General features: G+C 41.8%; 1 protein-coding gene across 2 annotated transcripts in view; it reads left to right on the top strand.

Annotated features, from left to right (window-relative positions):
- The first annotated feature begins 946 nt into the window (after positions 1–946).
- DRP2 (dystrophin related protein 2) overlaps positions 947–23,137 on the top strand; it is a 50,762-nt gene continuing 28,571 nt past the window's right edge. Inside the window, exons 1-2 of one of the 2 annotated variants that reach the window (XM_037822254.1) lie at positions 947–1,281; positions 20,622–20,798. In XM_037822254.1, the coding sequence (XP_037678182.1) occupies positions 20,682–20,798 (117 nt within the window). In that variant the 5' untranslated portion in view covers positions 947–1,281; positions 20,622–20,681. The remainder of the gene's footprint in view (positions 1,282–20,621; positions 20,799–23,137) is intronic. The other variant, XM_037822255.1, reaches the window with a different exon arrangement.

The raw sequence follows: 23,137 nt of genomic DNA on the forward strand, positions 1-23,137 counted from the left end.
AAGAAAACACCAACACACTCATATAATAGTTATTTCCTAGTCAAGGGTTTTCAATAACAACAATAATAATAACTCTTAGTCCTTGTAAATACTTTCTAAACACTAGTCCTGGATCCTTTGGGCCAGGAAGTATTTTCAGTTCTAAATTCCAGTTCCATTAAAGCTTGGAGTTTTTAGAGTGAAGTTAGCAATCCACCCCCAAACCAATCTGTTTCTCTCTCTCATATACATCCTACTCTTGGAATCAGAGCTGTGGCCTGGAGCTCCTAGGGCTTTAATTATTAATATATTCATGTAGGGAAATGGGGGCTTTCTGACTGCTATTCTGTCCATTCATTCAATTTATTAATCCAACAAATATTTATTAAATTACCTACTATGTATTGGACACTATGTAAAGGGCTACAATCCTTTCCACTCCATTAGTGCTTCTCCCAGGTGTCTCAAGGTGTTTGAACATCATAACATCTTTTCTTTAATGGGGGTGACAGTTAAAATGAGGGAGGTGATTGGAGTAGTTGAGGGAGCTCTGAAACAGCTGTATTTTCTCAAATCATTCAAAGATCGTTTTGTTTCCTCCACTCGAGGTTTTTTCCTACATGTAGATCTAAGAGGGGGGTGAGGATGGAACCTAGGGGTGACTGGAAGACTTCCCTGGGTCCAAGACTGTACGTTGGGCACCAGGTACAATTCTAGAGCAGTGTTTCAACCCCCAACCCAGAAACTGAATCCTGGACTGGCTACTGAGGGGCCCCTGCCAGCTGCTGGCTCTGAAGTTGGCTTTGGCTCTGGGCTAGATCTGTGTAAGTTGGGCCCAGGCTCCGCGCTCAACAGCTTGTATTGATCTCCGGGGCTCTTTTGTCTCCTCCTCCCCAGTGGAAGCCTCTCCCCCTCTCCCCCTCTGCCACTCGGGCTCTTCCGCTTTTCTGCTCTGCTTCTAATGAATTGAAATCTCTGAGAGCCGCCAAGGCTCTGGTAGTTTTACAAAACTGTCCTTGCTCTTTCTGCGTTTGTCCAGTCAAGGGTATCTTTGCCCGAGGTCGGAGTGATGCTGTTAGTCCTGGTGATATGATTGCATAGCAACACAGAGCGGCTCTGAGAGGAGAGAGAGAAGGAGAAGGAAGGCAGGGAGGTGGGAGAGACAGAGGAAGAGTGTGCATACAGCAGCTGTCGGCATCCCTGTCTCAGGGACTTCTTTGCTGATTCACAGAGGCAGCCCAGCCCCGGCCTCCCAGCTTCCAGCTGCCTCCGGCTTCTCAGACCTGACGGCATCATCAGAAGGTAGGCCACAGAGAAATTATTTCCAAGCTTTGACTGTGTTCGGCTGACTGAGGGGAAATGACTGAGGGAGGGGAAGCTCCAGAGGTAACTGTGTGTGAGTGTGTGTGTGTGTGTGTGTGTGTGTGCTGCCTGTCTGCCTGCCAGCATATGCCTTTGGGGTGAAACTTGCATTAAAAAAAATGCCCACAATGAAGTAGCCACCATTTAGATTCATGAAGAAAACAAAAGCCCAAGAATAGAAACTCAGACCAATTTGAGAAACTGTGGTCTAAGAATGAGGAGGAGGAAGGTTCATGGTTTGCTTTTTTGAGGGAGAGGGTTATTTATTTATTTATTATTTATTTTTGTTTTTAATGACATGCTTTTTGTGCTAGGGTGGATTTCCTGGAGGGAGGGAAGGGAAAAGGTGTGTGGAAAGCATCAACTGAAAAGGGAGCAGAGAGAGGATGTGGGACCTTGGAGTATGTTTCCTGAACAAATGAGTATTCTGGCCAGCACATAGGATGCAGGAGTTCTACCCTGAAGTAGACTGGGCTCTGACCTAAGAACCTGGAACTGAAAGGTTCATCCTAACGTCTGCATTTACTTCCTGGCTCAGGTCATCAATGCATGTTTTCCCTGGTTTCCTTTAATCAATCAAGAGGCATCTCTCCACTCCTGAGAGTGTTGCTCGGAGTGGCTTGCAACAGGGCCTACCTCTCTTGGAGCCAAATGCCTCATTTCCTTCTGCTCTCCGTACCTTTCCCCAGCATCAGGCTCAAGCGCCCCTGCCCGGTTAGTGGGCTGGAGACTATATGGGTACTTAAGGCTTTTTCTTCCTTTGGTAGGCAGGTAGAGCCAGGCCTCATGGGTGTTGGCTCCAAGCAGGTGGCTGGGCTGGGTGGTGGTGGTGGTGGTGTGTGGAGAATGTCATCAGCAGCTGCCGCCTCCCTCCCATTGAGAGCATGGTGAATTCTGTCTGGAAATGAACATACTTTTCTCTTACATTTTCTTTTTTGATTGTTCAAAAGAACAAAAGCCTATAAAAAGCTCTATGTCTAGTTTGCCTTAGCTCCTGACTTTTCCAAAGGAATTCTTGTTTCTAGACTAAAGGCCCTCAGGTAAATCATCTTTAAAAGGCCCTGTGGGAGCCACGAACCTCAAGAGATTTTCCTTCTAGGATTTGGGTGGGGAGATGGTCCCAGAGAATCTCAGCACCTTCTAAGGAAAGCCTCCTGAAAAGGTGGTGCTGGAAGTGGAAATGCTGGGTATTCTGTCCCTGGAAGAAGACTGAGCCCCACTTTTCGTGGGTGCATAGGCCTTTGCACTATAGTCCTGCTTCCTGCAAACTATTGTGAGGGAATGAAGGGACATGGAAAGAGTTCCTCTTCTTATGAGACTTGTACCTCTAGATATTCAGCCCTGCTAAAGTAGCCCTGGGTTCCAGGGCAGAGACCCTTTCAGCTCTGCAGTCACGTAAAGGAGAGGAGCTTGAAGCAGCAAACTTAGCAAAGGCCCAATAGCCAGAAACAATGAGTGCATCCAAGATGCAGCACTTGGAACCATAGATGCTCAAAAGTTTCTCTGCCATAATGTCAGATAGTATGGCATCTCACTAATGAAGCCTGAGAAAATATCCTTCTAAACTTATCAAGGACACCCACTTAAAGGAAATCCACTTTGTGGAAATTATACTATGAAATTACATTCTTCCCTTAAAAGGATTCTAAACACACATCAACAATTAAAATGGCATGTGAGATAAATCCTTCTAGAACACTATTCTGAGAGAAGGTTAATAGATTCTGTTTTAAAATAAGGAGTGGCAGCAAGGGTGTGGGGAGGGGGTGTTCTGTGATCCAATAATTTTCTGGAAATGCTTCATAACTAAATTCTCCTCTTGGAGATTCACAATACGTGTAAGAATACTAAAGCCTCTGAGAAGTACTGCTGTAGGTAAATCGGTTTAATTTTGTTTAACCCATTATATCTCCAACTGGTTTTACCAGGGAACACTTTTTGACATGGAAAACGCTTCAGAATCTTGCAGACACCATTTTGTGAATTGCTCAAAAAAATAAAAAATAAATAAGAGCTGGAAGAAATAGTTACATGGAAGAAACTTGTAAGATAAGCTAATCCAACATCACATTTTAAAATGTGAAATAACTGAAAGGTTAATCAAATTGTTCTCCTTCCCATAGCTGATGAGGATCTGAGAGAGTAGAACCTTATCTCTTGATTCCCAGACCACTGCACTTGACTGCTGCTTCTCTAGCACATTCCTTCCCCTGAAACTAATCCTGGGAAAATGAAACAACTTTAAGGAATAATTGTTTAATATTGAGTGCATCATTTGTATTTAATATATTTCTTTTGGCATTTTGTTATATCAAAAAATGATTAATTTTCCTTTCAGCATGATACTTGTTTCATTATTTTAAACAATGGATTATGAAATATTTTACATTCAAAAAGGTATAAGGAAAAATATGAATATCAGGGTATTCACCAACCAGCTTAAGAAATAGACATCATCAGTAGAGTATAAAGCCCCTTTGTATCCTTCCATAATTAAAGCAACCCCCCTTTTTCCCTCTGAACTAACCATGATTCTGGATTTGGTGTTTATTATTACCATGCATTTATTTATACTTTTATTATATATATCTGAGTCTTTAAGCAACATATACATTGTTTTGTATATTTTAAAAGCTTTTATCAATGGTATATTGTATGTATTCTTTTGCAACTTGTTTTTTCTATTCAATGTTATATTTGTGAAATTCATTCATGTTGTAACATGTGGCCCTAGTTCACTCATTTTTCACTATTGTATAGAATTCCATTTTTTAATATATCACTATTTATCCATTCTGCTGTTGATGAACATTTAGGCTGTTTCCAGTTTTTGGCTATCATAATTGGGTCAGATCTTCTTCTGCTACTATGTCTATTGGGTATGTATCTAGTGTAGAGTTGTCCCATCACAGTGTATGCGCATCTTCACCTTTGGGAGATATCATCAGACTACTCTCCAAAATGGTATACTAACTTACACTCCCACAAGCAGTGTATAAAGGTTTTTTTTTTTTTAGATTTATTGCATTAATTGGCTCTTACAACAAAATTACCCCCATAGAGATGTCTCTCCCATGGGGATGCATGTCCGATTTTTTCAGTGGAAAATAAGTTTTATTTTTCAAAATTGCTTGACCTCTCAGGAACTTCTCAGGAACACATTTCATTGTTTTCATTGGTCAATGAGGGGGTTGGCCTAATCTCTAATTTATCTTGCAGCTCTGACAATCTGGGTTTCTATATTCATTAACTGAATAGTAAGTGGCAACACTGCAGGAATTATTTTAAAAAACACATAACAAGGTTCAGTACCAATGAAATGTGTGCCACCTTTTTAAATGTCATGCTTCCAGGTAGGAAGGAAGTGTTGTGAGAAGGAGAGCAGTCATGCAGCATGTTACTTTGGATTGGGAAGAGGACTCTGTAGCCCAAGGGAAGGGGGTTTTCTTCCCACTACCCTGTTCTTTCCTGAACCTCTCATGATCTTAGAAGTCTTCCCTATTCCTTGATTTCCCCGCCCAGGAATGGTAAATTCTTGTAAAATATATGCTCCTTGAACATTTAATACAGCCATGTACATTTCCTAACAGCAAGGACACTCACCCACGTATACACCTTAAGTTCAGTTATACAGTTCAAGAAATTTAACATTGATATAATGCTTACAATCTGTATTTCAATTTTTCATATGTCAAAATAATGTCCGTTTGAGCCATCTCTCCTCCCTTGTTAGATCCTGTCCAGGATCATGTATTGCCTTTAATTGTCATTGTCTCTTTAGTTGCTCTTTTATTGTGGGAACATATGTACAACATAAACTTGCCCATCTCAACCACTCTTAAGCATCCCATTCAATGGGATTAATTACATTCACAGCACTGTGGTATCCTCATCACCTTCCAGTACTGTAACCTTCCCATCTCCCTAAAAAGAAACCCTACACCTATTTTGCACTAACACCTCATTCTCCTTGCCCCTGCCTCTGGCAACCTGAACTCTAATTTCAGTCTCTATGAACAGGCATATTCTCTGATATTTTCTTTGTAGTTACCATGAGGCTTAAATTTAACATCCTAAATCTGTAACAATCTCATTTACTTCGATACCAACTTGACTTCACTAGCATATATAAGCTATTTTCCTATACTCATCGGTCCCCGATCTTTTTGTGGTTCTTGTCATGAATTATATATTTATACATTATGAGTCCCAAACCATTGATTTCTCATTACATTTTAGGCATTTGCCTTTTAGACCCTGTAGGAAGGAAAAAGTGAAGTTACAAACCAAAAATACAACAGTACTGGTGTTTATATTTACCCCTGTCATTACCCTTACTGGAGATCTTTATTTCTTCATGCATCTTCTGTTGTCCTTTCCTTTCAACCTGCAGAACTCTCTTTCACATCTCTTGTAGGGTTGGTATAGTGGTGACAAATTCCCTCAGCTGTTGTTTGTCTGGGAATGTCTAGATCTCTCCCTCTTTTTTTTCAAATTTAATTGCTTTATTTGATTATGAAAGTAATACATGCTTCCTGTAAAACTATTTTTGTAAAACCTTTTAAAACAGTACAAAAATGTACAAAGTAAAATGTAAGTTTTTTCCTCCCTACATCTCCCCCACTGCCTTTTCAGAAGTATCTACTGTTAACAGTTTTGGATGTATCCTTCCAGACTTTTTTCTCTATCATACAAACAAAAGTAAACAATATATACTTTTTAATTTTTTTTTTACAAAACTGGGATTATGTATAGTGTAATATCATTCTGAAACTTATGTTTTTCAACCAACAATATATCATGGTACTTTTATCAAGGTACACAGTAGTTTTAGAAAAATGGTATTCCAATAGAACCAATACTCGATCGATTGACATTGAGGTTTAAGTTTTTTCCCCCTAATTTTGAACTATTATTTTTGTTCACTTGTCTTATTAACTCTTTTTTTCCACTTTTTAAAAATTCAGTTTTATTGAGATATATTCACATACCATACAGTCATCCACAGTGTACAATTTGTTCACAGTACCACCATATAGTTGTGCATTCATCACCACAATCAATTTTTGAACATTTTCATTACTCCAGAAAGTAAAAATAAGAATAAAAATAAAAGTGTAAAAGAACACCTAAAACATCCCCCCCCCCCATTTTTCATTTAGTTTTGTCCCCATTTTTCTACTCATCTGTCCATACACTGGATAAAGGGAGTATGAACCACAAGGTTTTCATAATTACACAGTCACGCTGTGTAAGCTATATAGTTATACAATCATCTTCAAGAATCAAGGCTACTGGGTTGCAGTTCGACAGTTTCAGGTATTTGCTTCTATCCAGTACATTAAAAACTAAAAAGGGATCTCTATACAGTGCATAAGAATTTGAAATCTCTCAGTCACTGAAACTTTATTTTGTTTCATTTTGCATCCCCCTTTTGGTCAAGAAGATGTTCTCAATCCCATGATGCTGGGTCCAGATCCATCCCCGGGAGACATATCCTGCATTTCCAGGGAGATTTACACCCCTAGGAGTCAGGTCCCATGTAGGGGGGAGGGCAGTGATTTCACCTGCCGAGTTGGCTTAGCTAGAGAGAGAGGGCCACATGTGAGCAACAAAGAGGTACTCAGGGGGTGTCTCCCTTGTTTTTGAGAGACATTTTTGATGGATATAGAATTCTTGGTTAGCAGTTTGTTCCATCAGCACTTTAAATATGCTTTCCCTCTGCCTTGCCATTGTGGGTTCCAGTGAGAAGTTGGCACTTAATCTTATTGAGGTGCTCTTGTATATGGCATGTTACTCCTCTCTTGCAGTTTTTAAGATTCCTTATCTTTGGCGTTTTTGGATGTGTATATCTATGTCTTTTGTTAAATTTGGGAAATTTTCAGCCATTTTTTGTTTGAATATTCTATCACCCCTTTCTCTCTCTTCTTCTTCTGGGACTCCCATAACGCACATATTGGTGTGTTTGATGGTGTCCTCTGGCAAGTTCACTTTTCTTCATTCCTTTTTCCTTCTAGTCCTCAGACTGGATGCTTTCATTCATCTTATCTTCAATTTCACTGAGTCTTCTGCCAGCTCCAATCCCCTGTTGAACCCCTCAAGGAAATTTTTAATTTCTGTTATAGTGATCTTTATCTCTGTTTGGTTCCTTTTCATAATTTCCATCTCTATATTGATAATCTCTTTGTGTTCATCTATCATTTTCCTGATTTCCTTTAGTTCTTTGTCCATGTTTTCCTTTAGCTCTTTTTACGTATTTAGGACCATTTTTTTTTAAAGTCTTTGTCTGGTGTGTCCCAGGTCTGGTCCTCCTCATCGATAGTTTCTAATGCTTTAATTTTCTTCTTTGCCTGGGCTATCACTTCCTGTTTCTTTGTATGTTTTGTATTCTTTTGTTGAATCCTGAATATTTTGATATTTTAATGTGTTATCACTAGAATTTAGACTCAGGCATTTGTTACTTAAGCTTGTATCCAGCTAGTGTTATGACAGAGCTCTCCCTGAAGGACAGTGACCTGTGTGAATGCTGTCCTTCAGGGATTAGCCATACAATCAGTTTAGAGAATAGCTCTAGTCTGAAGTGTTTGGACAGCCCTGATCCTTTCTGTGCATATGTCTTGTATTGAGCATGTGCATGTGGCCCTGGGAAATCCCCCATTTAAATGGATATGAATATCCCCTTTTCTCTAGGAAACAGTTTCCTTAAGTTTCCAGGGACTGTACTGAATATCCTACAGCTAGCAATCTTGCCCCTGGCAGCCACTTGACTGCTCTCCCACCGCATCCTATAGGAGAACTTGGTGAGCTACCTTCTACATGCAGGGCAAGATCTGGGATGTTGTGATAGTTAGGTTCATGTGTCAACTTGGCCAGGTGATGGTACCCAACTGTCTGGTCAAGCAAGCACTGGCCTAACCATTGCTGCAAGGATGTTTATGGCTGGTTAATAAACCAACAGGCTGGTTTATTAAATCATCAGTCAATTGGCTGCAGCTGTGACTGATGACTCAAAGAAAAGTGTGTGTTCCACAATGAGAGAATGCAGTTGGCTGGATTTAATCCAATCAATCAGTTGAAGACTTTTAAGAGAGACAGATAGAGGACCTTCACTTCTTCAGCTGCCCTGCTGAGGCAGTTCATTGAAGTTGCCAGTTCATTTCCTGAGGAGTTCATTGAAGTTGCCAGTTCATTTCCTGAGGAGTTCATTGAACATCTTCATTGGAGTTGCCAGTTTGCTGCCTGCCCTATGGAATTTGGACTCGTGCATACCCACAGTAGCGTGAGACACTTTTATAAATCTTATATTCATAGATATCTCTCATTGATTCTGTTTCCCTAGAGAACCCTAACTAATATGGATGGCAAGTCCCTCAGGCCACCACCAGGGAGATTGGGCCAGACATACATGCTCCCACTAGGTGCATGAGGGTTACTCTGCTCCCTCCAGGACCAGGACCAGGGAATCTCACTAGGACCGCAGGCCAGCTCCGCACCAGCCAGTGAGGGATAGATATGGGGCCAGCCAGGGCACTGAGAGATCCTACCACTCTTTGAGGAAGATATTTCTGACAATTCTTGCTGGTTGTTCAAAGCTGTTGTTGGGGTATGGAGCCCTGAAGTATCTCACTCTGCTGCTTGATCAGATAGACTTTTCAAAAAACATTTTTACAAAATTGGGATTCTACTAGACATACTCTTCTGCCCTTGTTTTTTTTTTTTTACCCAAAATGTGTATCTTTGATATTTGTTCAAATCATTGCATACAGATCTCTCTCTTTCTTTTTAACGTCTATATAGTGCTTCATTGTGTGAGTGACCATGAAAATAGATAACATTTTAGTACTTACTAAATGCCATAAACTATGCATTAACTCCTTGCAATGAGAATGTGCCAGTTTGGATATATTATGTACCCTGAAAAGAGCCATGATCTTTTAACACAATCTTGTTGGGTGGAAACTTTTGATTGACTATTTCCATGGATAAGTGACTCACCCAATTGTGGGTAATATCTTTGATTAGATTATTTCCATGGAGGTGTGGGTCTTGATTAGTTTATTGAAGTCCTTTATAAAGAGCCATCACAGGCCCAGGCTGCTGCTGATGCTTTGGAGATGCTAGCCCAGAGTTTGGTCTGGAGAAACTAAGAGAGACAAGCCCAGAGACATTTTGGAGAAAGCCATTTTGAAACCAGAACCCCGGAGTAGACACCAGCCACCTGCCTTCACAGCTGACGAGGTGTTCCAGAAACAACTGGCCATTCTTCAGTGAAGGTATCTTCTTGTTGATGCCTTAATTTGGACACTTTTATGGCCTTAGGCCTGTAACTCTGTAACCAAATAAACCCCCTTTATAAAAGCCAATCCATTTCTAATATTTTGCATAAGGTAGCATTAGCAAACCATAAAAAAGGCTATGAGGTAGGTCTTTTGGTTATCCCTCCCTTACAGATGAAGATACTGAAGCACATAAGTTTAGAGAGCTTGTCCAAATCTGATAAGCGACAGAGCTGGTATGCAAACCATGCATCCTGGTTCAGAGCCTGTGCCCTTAACTCTCATGCCATGCTACTTCTCTGACATAATCCTCTTACCAGTCCCCTATTGATGGACATTTGAGTAGAATGCAGATTTTTGCTATTGCAAACAGTGCTGTAGTGGAAATCCTTATCCACCTCTGCAAGGGCTTTTGTAGAATAGGTTCCCAGACTTCTCCAGTTTTTTTGGTGGAAAGAACTTATTCATTCATTGAAAAATTATTTATTGAGCTCTAGGCATTGGAGACACTCTGAGCTCAATTCTCAAAGGAGAATTGACCAGAATTTTACTTCTCAGATGCCCTAGAAAGGTCATTTAAGTGCTCTGCAGGGTTTGCCAGCCTGATGCTTCCCCAGACCTCAGACTCACTGCATGCTGTCTGTTCTTAATTGCATGTTTTGTGTATTGCCTGGATAGTGGCATAACTGACTTAGTGCTTCGGCTCCCACTGAGTGGCCCATAGCAAAAAATCTTCTCCACTTCATAGGGGATAGAGAATACAATGCCTCACAGCCTGGGTTCTAGAATTTACTAAGACATAATAATGTAATGGTGAAGAAGGTGTATTCTGGTACACGACTACCTGGGTACAAATCCCAATTCCTTGCCACATAATAATATGACTTTAAACAAGTTACTTAATGGCATTGTGCCTCTGGTTTCTCCTCCATTCAACAAAGATAAGAATAGTAACTACTTCATAGGGCTTTTATGAGGAGCAAATGAATTAATACGTGTAAAGTACTTAGTTAATATGTGTAAAACCTGGTATATGATAAGTTTTAACTGTTATTATTTGTTTGCCTTTGGTAAAGCTACCACACCACATAACAGTTGAAGACCTCTGTGACATTTTAGTGGGGAATGGGGAAGGAGGGGAGAATTAACTGGTTTTTAATAGGGAATATATTCACATTGTTCTAAATTCAAAAGATACAAAAGGATACTCAGTAAAAGTATATCTCTTATTGGCAACATGGGGTAGTAACATCTGGCAACACCTGGCAACACCAGGGAAGACCTGGGCAGTGATTATATGGGGATTGCTTATGATAATCCAGTACACGTTACATATATGTTTTATGCACTTTTTTTTTGTAAATATATTTCTTATTTCTAAAAGTGGGGGATAAGAAAAAAGTCCCAAACGAATGGAGGAAATTTTCCCACTCCTGTCTAACAGCCACTTGGATCCTGCCTCCAAATACAACAAATGTTAACAGTTCTTTTTTATATTCCAAATATATTTTATTATCTTGTATAACTAAGCACATATTATCCTTTTTTTAAATGCAGATGAGACTAAACACCTTGGTTTTTTAATTAACTTTATTTATTGAAAAATTTTAAAAAATTCAAAGCAAAAACCTTGGTTATTTTTAGTTTTTACTTAAAATATATCTTAAGAGATCATTCCATATTGGTACATAAAGAGTTCCTTAGTCTTTTAAACAGTTGTATAGAATTCCATTGTATAGATAGACCATCATTTAATCAGCCCCCTAATAGTAGACATTTAGGTTGTTTGCAATTTTTGCCATCCAACAAAGTCCAGGACCTGTGCACTACCTAATTGGAGTTCAATTCAACAAATTAAGTCAGGAAACATTCACTGAATTTTTCTGCCTAGCAGTGTGTTAAAAAATATGTAGGATATAAATAAACATCAGGTTTGGACCTTGTCATCTGTTTTAGCTTCCTAGCTCCTAAAACAAACACCATATAATAGGCTGGCTTAAACAATGGGAATTTATTGGCTCATAGTTTTGAGACTAGGAGAAGTACAAAACTGAGGTATCAGCAAGGTGATGCTTTCTCCCTGAAGACTGCGGTATTCTGGGGCTGATTGCCATGATCCTTGGTCCTTGCCTTTTCTATCACATGGAAATGCACATGGCTGTGTCTTCTTTCTCTTTCAGTTTCTGTTGACTTCCAGCTTCTGGCTGCGTCCTGTGGCTTCTCTTTCTGTGTCCAATTTTCTTTACTAATAAGGACTTCAGCCATATTGGATTAAGGCCCATCCTTATTCTGTTTGGGCACACCTTCACTAGCAACATATTCAAAGGTCCTATTTACCAAGAGGGTACACACTCACAGGACCAGAGATTGACACCTGAACTTGCCTTTTGTGGGGACATGATTCAATCCCCAATATCTTTCATGAGCCAATAATCTTGCTTTTGATGCTGGAATCCCATTATTTCTCACGTGTTTCAAAAGCTCTTATTTCTGCCTAAGAGAAAAGATGTCTTCCCCTTGACTCTTCCTGGAAAGGTCTGTGTGTGGCTTTGAGAACCAGGAAAAGAGAATTCCTAGTGGCAAACAGCCACAGCTTGGTATCTGGTAGGATCCTTAAGGGAGAGCACAAGGATAATTTCCACTCAAAAAATCTCCTACAGATTACTCCATGTGTCAAAATCTTTTCTCTCACCTTAGCTCAAAAGCATCTCTTCCGTGAATATATCCTAAATTCCTATAAGTAGAAGTGAATATTTCCTCCTCTGTGACCTCTCATAGCATGATTTCTGTGTCTCACATAGGGTATGAATGACTTTCTCCCTTAAATTATACTTTTTTATGTTTATCTATCTTATTTTCTATGCTTGACCGGTTGGGACCAAATCTGATTCTTCTTAAATTCCTCAAAGTCTCTGCAAAATTAGAAGAAGGAATAGGAAGAAATTTGTTACATGTAAGTAGTACTTTGGGGTGGGATGGAGATAAATAGAGAGACAGAAGAATCTTTGTGTAGAATAAAGAGTATTGGCCCAGGAGCCAGGAGTTCTGGGCTCACTTGTATCTTAGCATCTTCATCTGTAATATGGGATCATCATTCTTTCTGAGACTACCTTAAAAGACAGCAGCCACAAGAGCATGCTACACAACTCTAGGAATGATAGCATCTTGTGATAGCATTTTGGTGCTTGGCAGACCTTAAACATAATCCAGTTGAGTCCTAACATTTACAGATTAGCAAACCAAGGCCTGGAGCGGTAGAATGACTTGAAGTCATGGCAAAGTTCAAAAATAGCAGGGGATAGTCATGCTAGAACCAGAAAGAGCTTATTCCTTTTCTGCCTATGTTGGGATTAGAAGTTCTGAATTCTCTGATTCCTGGGTTTATTTTCTTTTATTTTGTTGTGTGAAGCATCAACTTGGCATCAGGTCAGTAGAAGAATAAGAAGGAAGAAGGTGAAATATAGAGAAGTGGATCTCAACAGAGGAAAGAAGAAAGTTCACAAAAGAAGACATACAAATGGCTACTAAAAATGTGGGGGGAAAGTTAAGCATCTCTAGGAATTAAAGAAATGCAAAATAATCTTCAAGATGCCATTTTCACTTGCAAAATCGGCAAAGATATTTTCAAAATAAGAATGCTCAGTTTTGGCATGTGTGCTGGGAAACTGGCACTCTCATATGTTGCTAGTGGGAGTAGAAATTGATTCAACCTCTTTTCTAAGGCAATTTAGGCCTGAAATGGATTCATACTCTTTGACCCAGGAATCCCCCTTCTAGGAAATTATCCTAAGGAAGAAATCACAAATATGCACAAAGATGTTCATTGCAGTGTGACATACAAATCAGAAGAGCTGTAAATAAATGTCAAATTGATAAATATAAATAACGGCATATTCATTCAATGGAATACTATATAACAATTATTAGAGCTAACATTTATTAAGCTGGGTACTATTGCTAGACATTGTGCTAAGTTATTAAATACATTATTAACTTTAATCATTAGAATAATCCTATAAGGGTGGTATCATTGTTATCCCCATTTTGCAGATGAGGACAATGAGGCTTAGAGAGGTTAACTTTTACAAGGCCACACTGCTAATAGGATGAATATTGTGAATTTGATTCTTGGTCTGTCTGACTCCAGAGCCCATACCCCTCAACCACTATGTTCTACCACCTATGCAGCCATTAGAAATCATATTTTAAAGGAATGTTTAATGACATTCTAAAATGATCATGATATAATGGCAAGTGAAAAAAGCAGGATAAAAAATTATATATATACAAATATGTGATGACAATATTATTTTTAAAATACATAGAAAAACTATGATAAGGCTTCACATCTATTAGTAATGGTTATCTCTGAGTGGTGGTCTTATAGCTGATTTTTATTTTCATTCTTATAATTTTTTGTATTTTTCAGTTTTTCTATAAAGAGCATGCATTACTTATGTAATCAGTAAAAAGAAAAATGTTAATATAGAAAGAGGTCTGCACACAAGCCTTTTGTAATCTTTATGCCTATGACATGTCCATATTAATGCTTCCTTATTTTATCTGAATGACTAATTCTTTTATGTTGGTGTCTGATCAGAGAGGAACCAGCATTTCAACCATTCTCAGGAATCTTTTTGGGAAAGAGGAGCTATGTAATCTCTAGGGATTTCAACTACAACAAAGTATTCTTCAGACCACAAAAGCTTGAGCCCTGTTGATCCGTAATATTCCCCAATCTTTGGACCATGGATCCCTGAGGAGAAGGAAGGGCACTTAATGCAAGGAGTCCACAGATCCTTAAATGTAAAAATGTTTTTGTCAGTAGACACTAAAAGTACAGCTACTATTGTGTGTATGAGTGGGTGAAGTAAGAACTTTTTTTAATCTTAAGGGGCCCTGTTTCATTTTTCTAAAGCTGCCAAAATGCAATATACCAGAAATGGACTGGCTTCTAACAATGGGGATTTATTATCTTACAAGTTGCAATTCTAAGGCCATGAAAATGCCCAAATTAAGGTATTAACAGGATGATAACTGGACTCTGAAGAAAGGCTTCCGGCATTTAGGACACTTCTGTCACATGGGAAGGCACATGGCTGGCGTCTGCTGGTCCTTCTCTCCCAGGTTTTCTTGCTTTCAGCTGCTGGCTTCAGTGACTCTCTCAGTTTCTGTGGGTGTGTCCTTGTCTCTCAGCTTTTCTGGGGGCTTTTTCTCTAAGCTTTCTGGGCTTTTTCTGTCTTTTGTCCTCTCACAAAGGACTCCAGTAAAAGGATTAAGACACACCTTGAATGGGGTGGGTCACATCTCAATTGAAATAACCTAACCAAAAGGTCCTAACCACAAAAGGTCTGCAACCACAAGAATGGATTAAAAGAACGTGGCCTATTTTGGGGTACATAACAGCTTCAAACCACCACAAGCCCTTAGACCCAAACTGTTGGGAACTACTAGAATAGGTTGTAAAAGTGATAGCTATTTAATCAAAGATGCTCACTTCCTGCCCTTTGGATCTGGGTTTGCATGTCTTTGCCTAGCACTAAAAGATACCACTTTTTTTTTCTTGCTGTTTATTTGTTTATTGTCTGTATACATGTAAATATATATACATGTAAACATTATGAGATTTATTATAGGAATTGGTTCATGCAACTGCAGGGATTGGCAAGTCCAAATTCTGCAGGGCAGGCTGCAAGCTGGGAATGCCAATGAAAGTTTCAATGAATTCCCCAGGAGAAGCTGGCTGGCTGAAATAGAGATGGAAATTCTTCCTTCTGACTGCTGAAATCCTCAGTTCTCCCTTGAAGGCTTTCAACTGATTGATTGAGAGTTTTCTCATTGTTGAAGGCAGTCTCCTTTGACGATTGTAAATGTAATCAGCCATAGATGCAATTAACTGACTAATGATTAAAATCCATGAAATATCTTCACAGTAACAATCAGACTGGTGCTTGCTTGACCAAACAATTGGACACCATAACCTAGCCAAGTTGACTCATTAACTTAACTATTACAGTCCACCCCTTGTCAACTTGGCACCTGTACATATATCCTTAAACCTCACTTAATCTCTAAATAAATCAATAATAGTAAAAGACCATAGAGTCCTTTGGGGAAGGCTGGGAGGAAGATTAATAGTACAAATTTTTGGCAGTGTCTTTCCCCAAGGGGGCCTGGCCTTTCCTTCATTCAAGGGATTCTGGGTCTGTAAACTGCCTCAAGTCTGGGAATTGATTGAGGTAGTTCTGTTCTTCATATGGCAGCACCAGGGCCAGCTTTCAGAAACAGACATGAGCATGTCAATCCTTTCATGGTTTATTGTCATGGTTTCATGGTCTGGCACCTGTTTATCCCTCCCCACTCCTTGAACTCTATGCTCTGAATCTTGTACATTGTTCCTTCTGGCCTACTTTGTGTATCCTCTTCCATCTGGGTAGAACACCCATCCCCATGCCACTCCCCACCCCACTCCAACTAAGTCATGTTTCAAGTCTCAGTGACATGTCACTTCCTCCAGGAAGCCTTCCTTGCTTGGTTCAGGTGCTCGTCCTGTGTGTAGCTCTACTTGGGGCCTTCCTGTCCTCTGTTGAAATTACCTTTTTACTTGAGAGACTCTCCCACTGAGTTGGTTCCATGAGGGCAGGAACTGTCTGTCTTGTTCACACTGTATCCCCAGCAAAAAGTGTTTTGAGGCTGAGAAAAATTTCCAAATCAAGGCACCATCAAGGTGATACTTTCTTCCTGAAGACTGACTGCCAGCGACTCTCGGCTCCTCTGCACATAGCAAGGCACATGGTGGCGTCTGCTGGTTTCCCTTCTCTGCTGGGTTTCATTGCTTTCAGTTTCTTGCTTCCGTGATTTTCTCTCATAAAAGATATCACTTTTTTCATTTGCAAGCATCATCTTCACCACTCATTCCCATCAGACTTGTGTACACTTACTCAACTGTTAATTGGTTTGTGCATCTAAAATTTTCACTATCTCTCCTTTTCTAAATTTAGCTCCTGACATCTAAAGCTGAGTATCTCAAGCATTGGTGTGCCAGTTTGAATGTATTATGTCCCCCAGAAAAAGCCATATTCTTTGATGCAATCTTGTGGGGCAGACAGAATAGTGGGGATTAAGTTGGAACGTTTGAATTAGGTTGTTTGCATCGAGATGCGCCCCACCCAACTGTAGATGATAACTGATGGGATATTTCCATGGAGGCGTGGCCCCACCCATTCAGGGTGGGCCTTGATCAGTGGAGCCATATAAATGAGCTGGCTCAAGGAGAGGAAACGGAGTGCAGCTGTGAGTGACATTTTGAAGAGGAGCAAGCTTGCTAGAGAGGAATGTCCTGGGAGAAGCCATTTTGAAACCAGAACTTTGGAGCAGACACCAGCCACGTGCCTTCCCAGCTAACAGAGGTTTTCCGGACGCTATTTGCCATCCTCCAGTGAAGGTACCCGATTACTGATGTGTTACCTTGGACACTTTATGGCCTTAAGACTGTAACTGTATAGCCAAATAAACCCCCTTTTTATAAAAGCCAATCCATCTCTGGTGTTTTGCATTCTGCAGCATTAGCAAACTAGAACAGATTTTGGTACCAGGAGTGGGGTGCTTTTGCTGCTGAGTCTGCAAATACCAAACATGTTGGAATGGCTTTTTAAATGGATAAGGGGAAGATTCTGGAAGAATTGGGAGGAGCTTGATAGAAAAGGCCAAAACTGCTTTAAAGAGACTGTTTATAGAAATATGGACTCTAAAGATACTTCTGATGAGGCCTTGAACAGAAATGGTGAATGTGTTGTTGTAACCTGGAAGAAAGGCGATCCTTGTTTTAAAGTGGCAGAGAATTTGGCAAAATTGAGTCCTGGTGTCAGATGGAAGGAAGAATCTGAAAGCAACAACCTGGAATATTTAGCTGAGGAGGTCTCCAGACTACGTGTGGAGGATGTATCTTGGCTTCTCCTTGCAGCTTATAGTAAAATGCGAGCAGAGAGAGATAAGCTTAGAACTGAACTCTTTGGTTCAAAGAAACCAGAAGTTGATGGCTTGGAAAATTATGGGCTTCCAGTGGGTGGAATCCCTGAAGCTATAGCCCAACATGAGGATGTAACCAAACACGCAACCCAGCTGCCATTTCAGTACAAGCCAAGATTGGAGATGGAATTATCCAGAAAGGATTTGTGGAAAGTCCTATTGTCTAATGGCTTTGATCCCTGTGCGCTTCATGCAAAGCCAACAGAATTTTTGCGAGATCTTTATAGACAGAGCCATTGCCGGTCTGGACTGGAGGAGACAGAAAAGGAAAAAATTAAAGGAAAAATCTCTTCAAAGACAGAGCCATGGAGGTTGAGGTCTGAAGTCAGGAGGTCTCGGGCTGGGAGAGTGGAGCAGCCCACACGCATGAAAAGGGTGAGTTTGCCCCAGAGGTCGAGGGTGGGCATTCCACCTCGATGCTCTGGAAGAGTTTTGCCACCTGAAGTCCCAAAGAGGGTGGAGCACATTCCCAGGGAATTGGGGAGAGCCTGGCTGCCACCACACTGTTCTGAAGGGGTTGAGCGTGTGCCCCGGAGATGGAAGGGAATCCAGGAGCTGCCCCGATGTTTGAGGAGGGTGGGGCTGAGAAGGTGGTCTCCCCAATGTGTGGGTATGTTGGAGCACTCACCTAAGTGTTTGGAGAGGAAAGGGCTGCCACAAAGGCCCTTAGGAAGGGTTAGACTCCCACTCTCTCAAGCCCCAAAGATGCAACGTTGTTCTGTTAATGACTCTCAGACTTTGAAATCTAATGGAGTTTGTCCTGCAGGTTTTAGGAACTGTTTTGGTCCTGTTAACCCTGTTTTCCTTACTGTTTCTCCTTATGGCAATGGAAATGTTTATCCTATGAATGTCCCTCCTTTGTATATTGGAAGCATATAACTTGTTCTAAGTCCACAGATCCAAGCTAAAGGAAAAGTATGCCTTAGGACTGACCACGCTTATATTTGATTTTGATAGGATCTTGTACTTAACTTTTGTTACTGAAATGATTTAAGTTTTTGTGATATTGTGATGGAATGAATGTATTTTGTATTTGGAAAGAATATGTTTTTCTGGGGTCCAGGGGGTGGAATGTGCCAGTTTGAATGTATTATGTCCCCCAGAAAAAGCCATAGTCTTTGATGCAATCTTGTGGGGCAGACAGAATAGTGGGGATTAAGTTGGAACGTTTGAATTAGGTTGTTTGCATCGAGATGCGCCCCACCCAACTGTAGATGATAACTGATGGGATATTTCCATGGAGGCGTGGCCCCACGCATTCAGGGTGGGCCTTGATCAGTGGAGCCATATAAATGAGCTGGCTCAAGGAGAGGAAACGGAGTGCAGCTGTGAGTGACATTTTGAAGAGGAGCAAGCTTGCTAGAGAGGAATGTCCTGGGAGAAGCCATTTTGAAACCAGAACTTTGGAGCAGACGCCAGCCACGTGCCTTCCCAGCTAACAGAGGTTTTCTGGATGCTATTTGCCATCCTCCAGTGAAGGTACCTGATTACTGATGTGTTACCTTGGACACTTTATGGCCTTAAGACTGTAACTGTATAGCCAAATAAACCCCCTTTTTATAAAAGCCAATCCATCTCTGGTGTTTTGCATTCTGCAGCATTAGCAAACTAGAACAATTGGATATCACTAACATCACGCTCAACCCCTACCACACCAAATTGTTCCTTCTCCTATCTTCCCTGTCTTGGTGTAGACTACATTATCCACCCAGGCTCCCAAATTAGAAACCCTTGACTCTTTCACTTCATTACCCTTCATATCCAATTGATTACCAAGTGCAATATATTTTACCTCTTCAGTGCATCTCAAATCCATGCTCTCCACTGCATCCTCACTGCAACTGCCTGAGTTTTATAACAGCTCCTTAATGAATTCTTCCCTTGGGAGAATCACTCCACATGGCAGCCAGAGCACACTTTCTAAAACACAAATCTGATCATGTCACTTCCCTGCTTTAAATCTTCAGTTTCTCCCATTGTTTACAAGATAAAAGCTAGAATCCTCTGCTTGGCATTCGAGGCATTCTACAGTCTTCCCACAGCCTCATTTTCTAGCCTTACCTCCTGTGACTGTCCACAAGGAACCTACCTTGTACTCTGGTCACATTGAATACACCATACATTTGATTTTCATGCTGTTTAGAATGTTCTTTTTACAATTTTCTCTGCCTAATGGCAATCCTATTTCTTTTTCATGACTCAACTCAAGCATATTTTCCCTAGGGAAGCCTTTACTGACATTCCCAGGTAGAACTCACCTTTCCCCCATTTGTCCCTTCACTCCATCCCACAAACACTTCTGTTAATGCAAGTAACACTTTATGCCTTTATTTCTCCCATGTTTGTTCTCTCCATATGAGGCAGTCAACTTCTCAAGGGCTGGCACTGAGTCTTTTTCATCTCTGTGCCTACTGAACTCACTGTCTTCTGCACATGCTGTGCCTTTTTGGGGACATCTGCCTTTGCACAGGCCCTCTACCTGGAATGCCCTTCTCCCCTTCTCTGCATAGGCACACATCTACTCATCCTTCAAGATTCAGCTCAAATACAGTCTCTTTGAAATCTTTGCACATTCTCAGGCAGATTTCCTTGTTCTCCACTCTGTGCTCCCCTAACCTTCTGGTCAAACTTTGATGATAGCATTTGCCACATAATCATTTTATTATATTTATTAGCTTACATGACCCCACCCCCACTCCCATCACCATATTCCACCCAGGCTGTGAGATCTCAGATAGCAAGGATGAGGTCTTATTCATTTTTGTGTCTCCAGCTCAAAGCAAAACAAATACTTCATTAATGAATAATTAAGTAAAGTCCCTTAGAGTACATGGAGGCCTGGGAAAAACTATTAGGTAGGCTGATAAGCTTTTGATACTTAATTACATAACTGATCAAAGCACCTCTGGATAAGTGCTAGATTCGTAGGCCTTTTCTAGGTCTTGACCCTATAATCTTTCCTTGTTTATCTTCCAGGTGCCTATGCTCAACGGTGGGTGCACTGACTATCCTCACCCCCCATGAGCCTTGGTTCTGATGCAATCTATGGTCATGCAGGGATGCCCTTATACCTTCCCACGATGTCATGAGTGGCGGGCCACTGACCAATTCTGTCACAGCAGCAGCCTCAGAAGCGCCTGCCCCCAGCCTCAGGTAAGAGGCCCATAGCAAAAGACATACCTGTGGAGAAAGGGTGTACACATTATCTGTGTGTGTTCTGGTTGGTTTCCATGTTTCCTAAGATGCAGAGGCACTCTTGTATACATAAAACCCCTTGGATAGCATGGGGACTCCTTCTGGCCCATCACTTGTCACTCATGAGGCCTTTTATGGGGGGCATGGGGTAAGGAAGAGTGTTGGGCTAGAAAACTAAAGGGCCCAATGTGGTTGAGGGGCTGGTTCCATATTAACCTTCCAAGGTCTACAGATCTAGGGAGGTCCCAGAAGAGGGAGATCCTTCAGGGCATGGCCTAGAAGAGTGCAGGACCTTCCTCTGCATTATCTTCTCTGTGACATACCTCACATGTGAAGGTATCTCTCTCCTTCCCCTGGCTCTTCCTCTCAAGTACGTAGTCTCACTTGCAGCTCCCAGCCTAGCCCCAGTAAGCATTCCCTGAATTTCATCCCTGCCTCACTTCTCACTCTTGTTCCCTAGAATGAGGAGCAGTGGTGGTGGTGTGTGTGCATGCCTGTGTATGTTGGTGGGGTGAGTGGGGAGGGGGAAGGAGTTAGAGGATGTGTGAGAGGCAGTGATCTTAGAGGGCAGAACCCTTTCCTGAAAATAAGGGATGTCCACAGGGAAGTTGACTGGATAAGGGAGAAGCATAAGTATATTTTGGGTAGCCCCACGATGCTTTGGGGTCCAGAAGCTGTGGGAGTGTGAGAAAGTCATGTGTCTCCTATTGCCTCCTCACACATGGGTCTGCAGTGCTGAGTCACTACTGGGGGTGCAGGCGGCAGCTAAATATATAAGGAGAAAGGGAGGGAGACAAGCCATGGGGGTGGAGAATATGGGTGCTGGCGAGCCAGTTTTTGGGAGAATAATAAGGGAAAGTCCAGGTCTGAGGAGTCATAAGAGCCAGAGGTAAGGTTCCCTGCACTGTCTTCCCACATCTAGCCAGAAAGAAGTTGCTGCCTCTAACATCTTCTCAAAGCCAGGGTCAACATGGGAGTTTCCCAGTGCACCCACCCCTTCCCCAGATTTGAACTTTTGTAGGGTTGAGGATTGAGAAGCCTGGGCCTCTCCAAAAGGATTGCCTTGCTCATTGTCCCCCCACCCCCACCTGGAGCTTCACTACCTGTGCAGGGGTTCCTAAGGGCTTCCATTTTGTGATCGGGACTAGTGAGGTCGAACCCCTCTTCTCTGCCACTGTACAGTTTCTCTTCCTTCCCTACTGCCCTTTGTCTCAAAGATTCAAGAGATGGGTAGAGAATCCTATGAGGAGTGAGGAGTGAGAAGCAAACATCTTGTCTACAAAAGCCAGAAGTAGAAGGCAATCAATAGGGAAAGGGATAGAAAACAATTGCTATTCATTTAGTATTCAATATTTGCCTATTGTGTTCCAGCTCTGCTAGGTGGGACTTGTGAGTGTGAGAGGCAACTAGGAGAGGGAGAATAGGAGGATGGAGAATAGTTTGGAAGCTGGGCGGGGGTCAGGAAACTGGAAGAAGTCTGGAAGGGATGAAGGGCTAATAAGGGTGGAGCCGAGCTTATTGTGGATGCTTCCCCCAGAGCCAATAGAGCTGGGCTGTGGCTGGGTCACAAAGGACTGTTTCTAACTCTGGGACAGTCCCGGTCCAGAAGACTCTGCCAGACTGGCTTGAGCCCAATTATGCCAGCACAGGTGAAGCTGCAAACCTGAACTTGAGCCTCCCTCCTTTCTTGGCCTGCCATCCCCCAACCACCACAGTTGTGTCCACCTCAGTCCCCTAGAAAAGGGTCAGGCAGCTTGTTCAAACTATTCCTGTAGGTGGGCTTCAGCGTGGAAACAATGTGGAATTGTGGAAACCCAGATGACTCTGTGGGAGATAAACGAGGATGGGAACAGAACCCTTTTTGGTGAAAACTAAGTGTTTTCCCTCAGTGCTGAGGGGTGGAGCCCAGTTATGGAATGTTAACCTTTCCCCCAGGCAAGGCTGTTAGAGAAGGAGAGGGGGGGCCTGTACCTCAGGCCAGTGGCTTATGGGAATGGGCCTCCCCCCAGTTCCCACCCAGGCAGGGCACAGATCCTCCCTGGCACTGGATCACTGCGTGGAGCTACTGGGTTCCATTTTCCCTTCTTGCTCCCCTGCAGAGGTCCAAGGGGATGCCCACAGATTCCTGCCCCCCCACTCCACCCCCAGCCTTAGAGTGCAGAGAGAGGTCTGGGGGGATATGGCTCTCCCTCCACCCCTATCTGCCTCCCAAAGTCTGGACAAAGCATGCCTTGGTTTTCACACAGTGGGCTCTGGTGAATCTTCTGGCCCCTGCACTCATCCGAAGATCATCAGAT

Source organism: Choloepus didactylus, chromosome X (assembly GCF_015220235.1).
Source record: "Choloepus didactylus isolate mChoDid1 chromosome X, mChoDid1.pri, whole genome shotgun sequence".
NCBI lineage: Eukaryota > Metazoa > Chordata > Mammalia > Pilosa > Megalonychidae > Choloepus > Choloepus didactylus.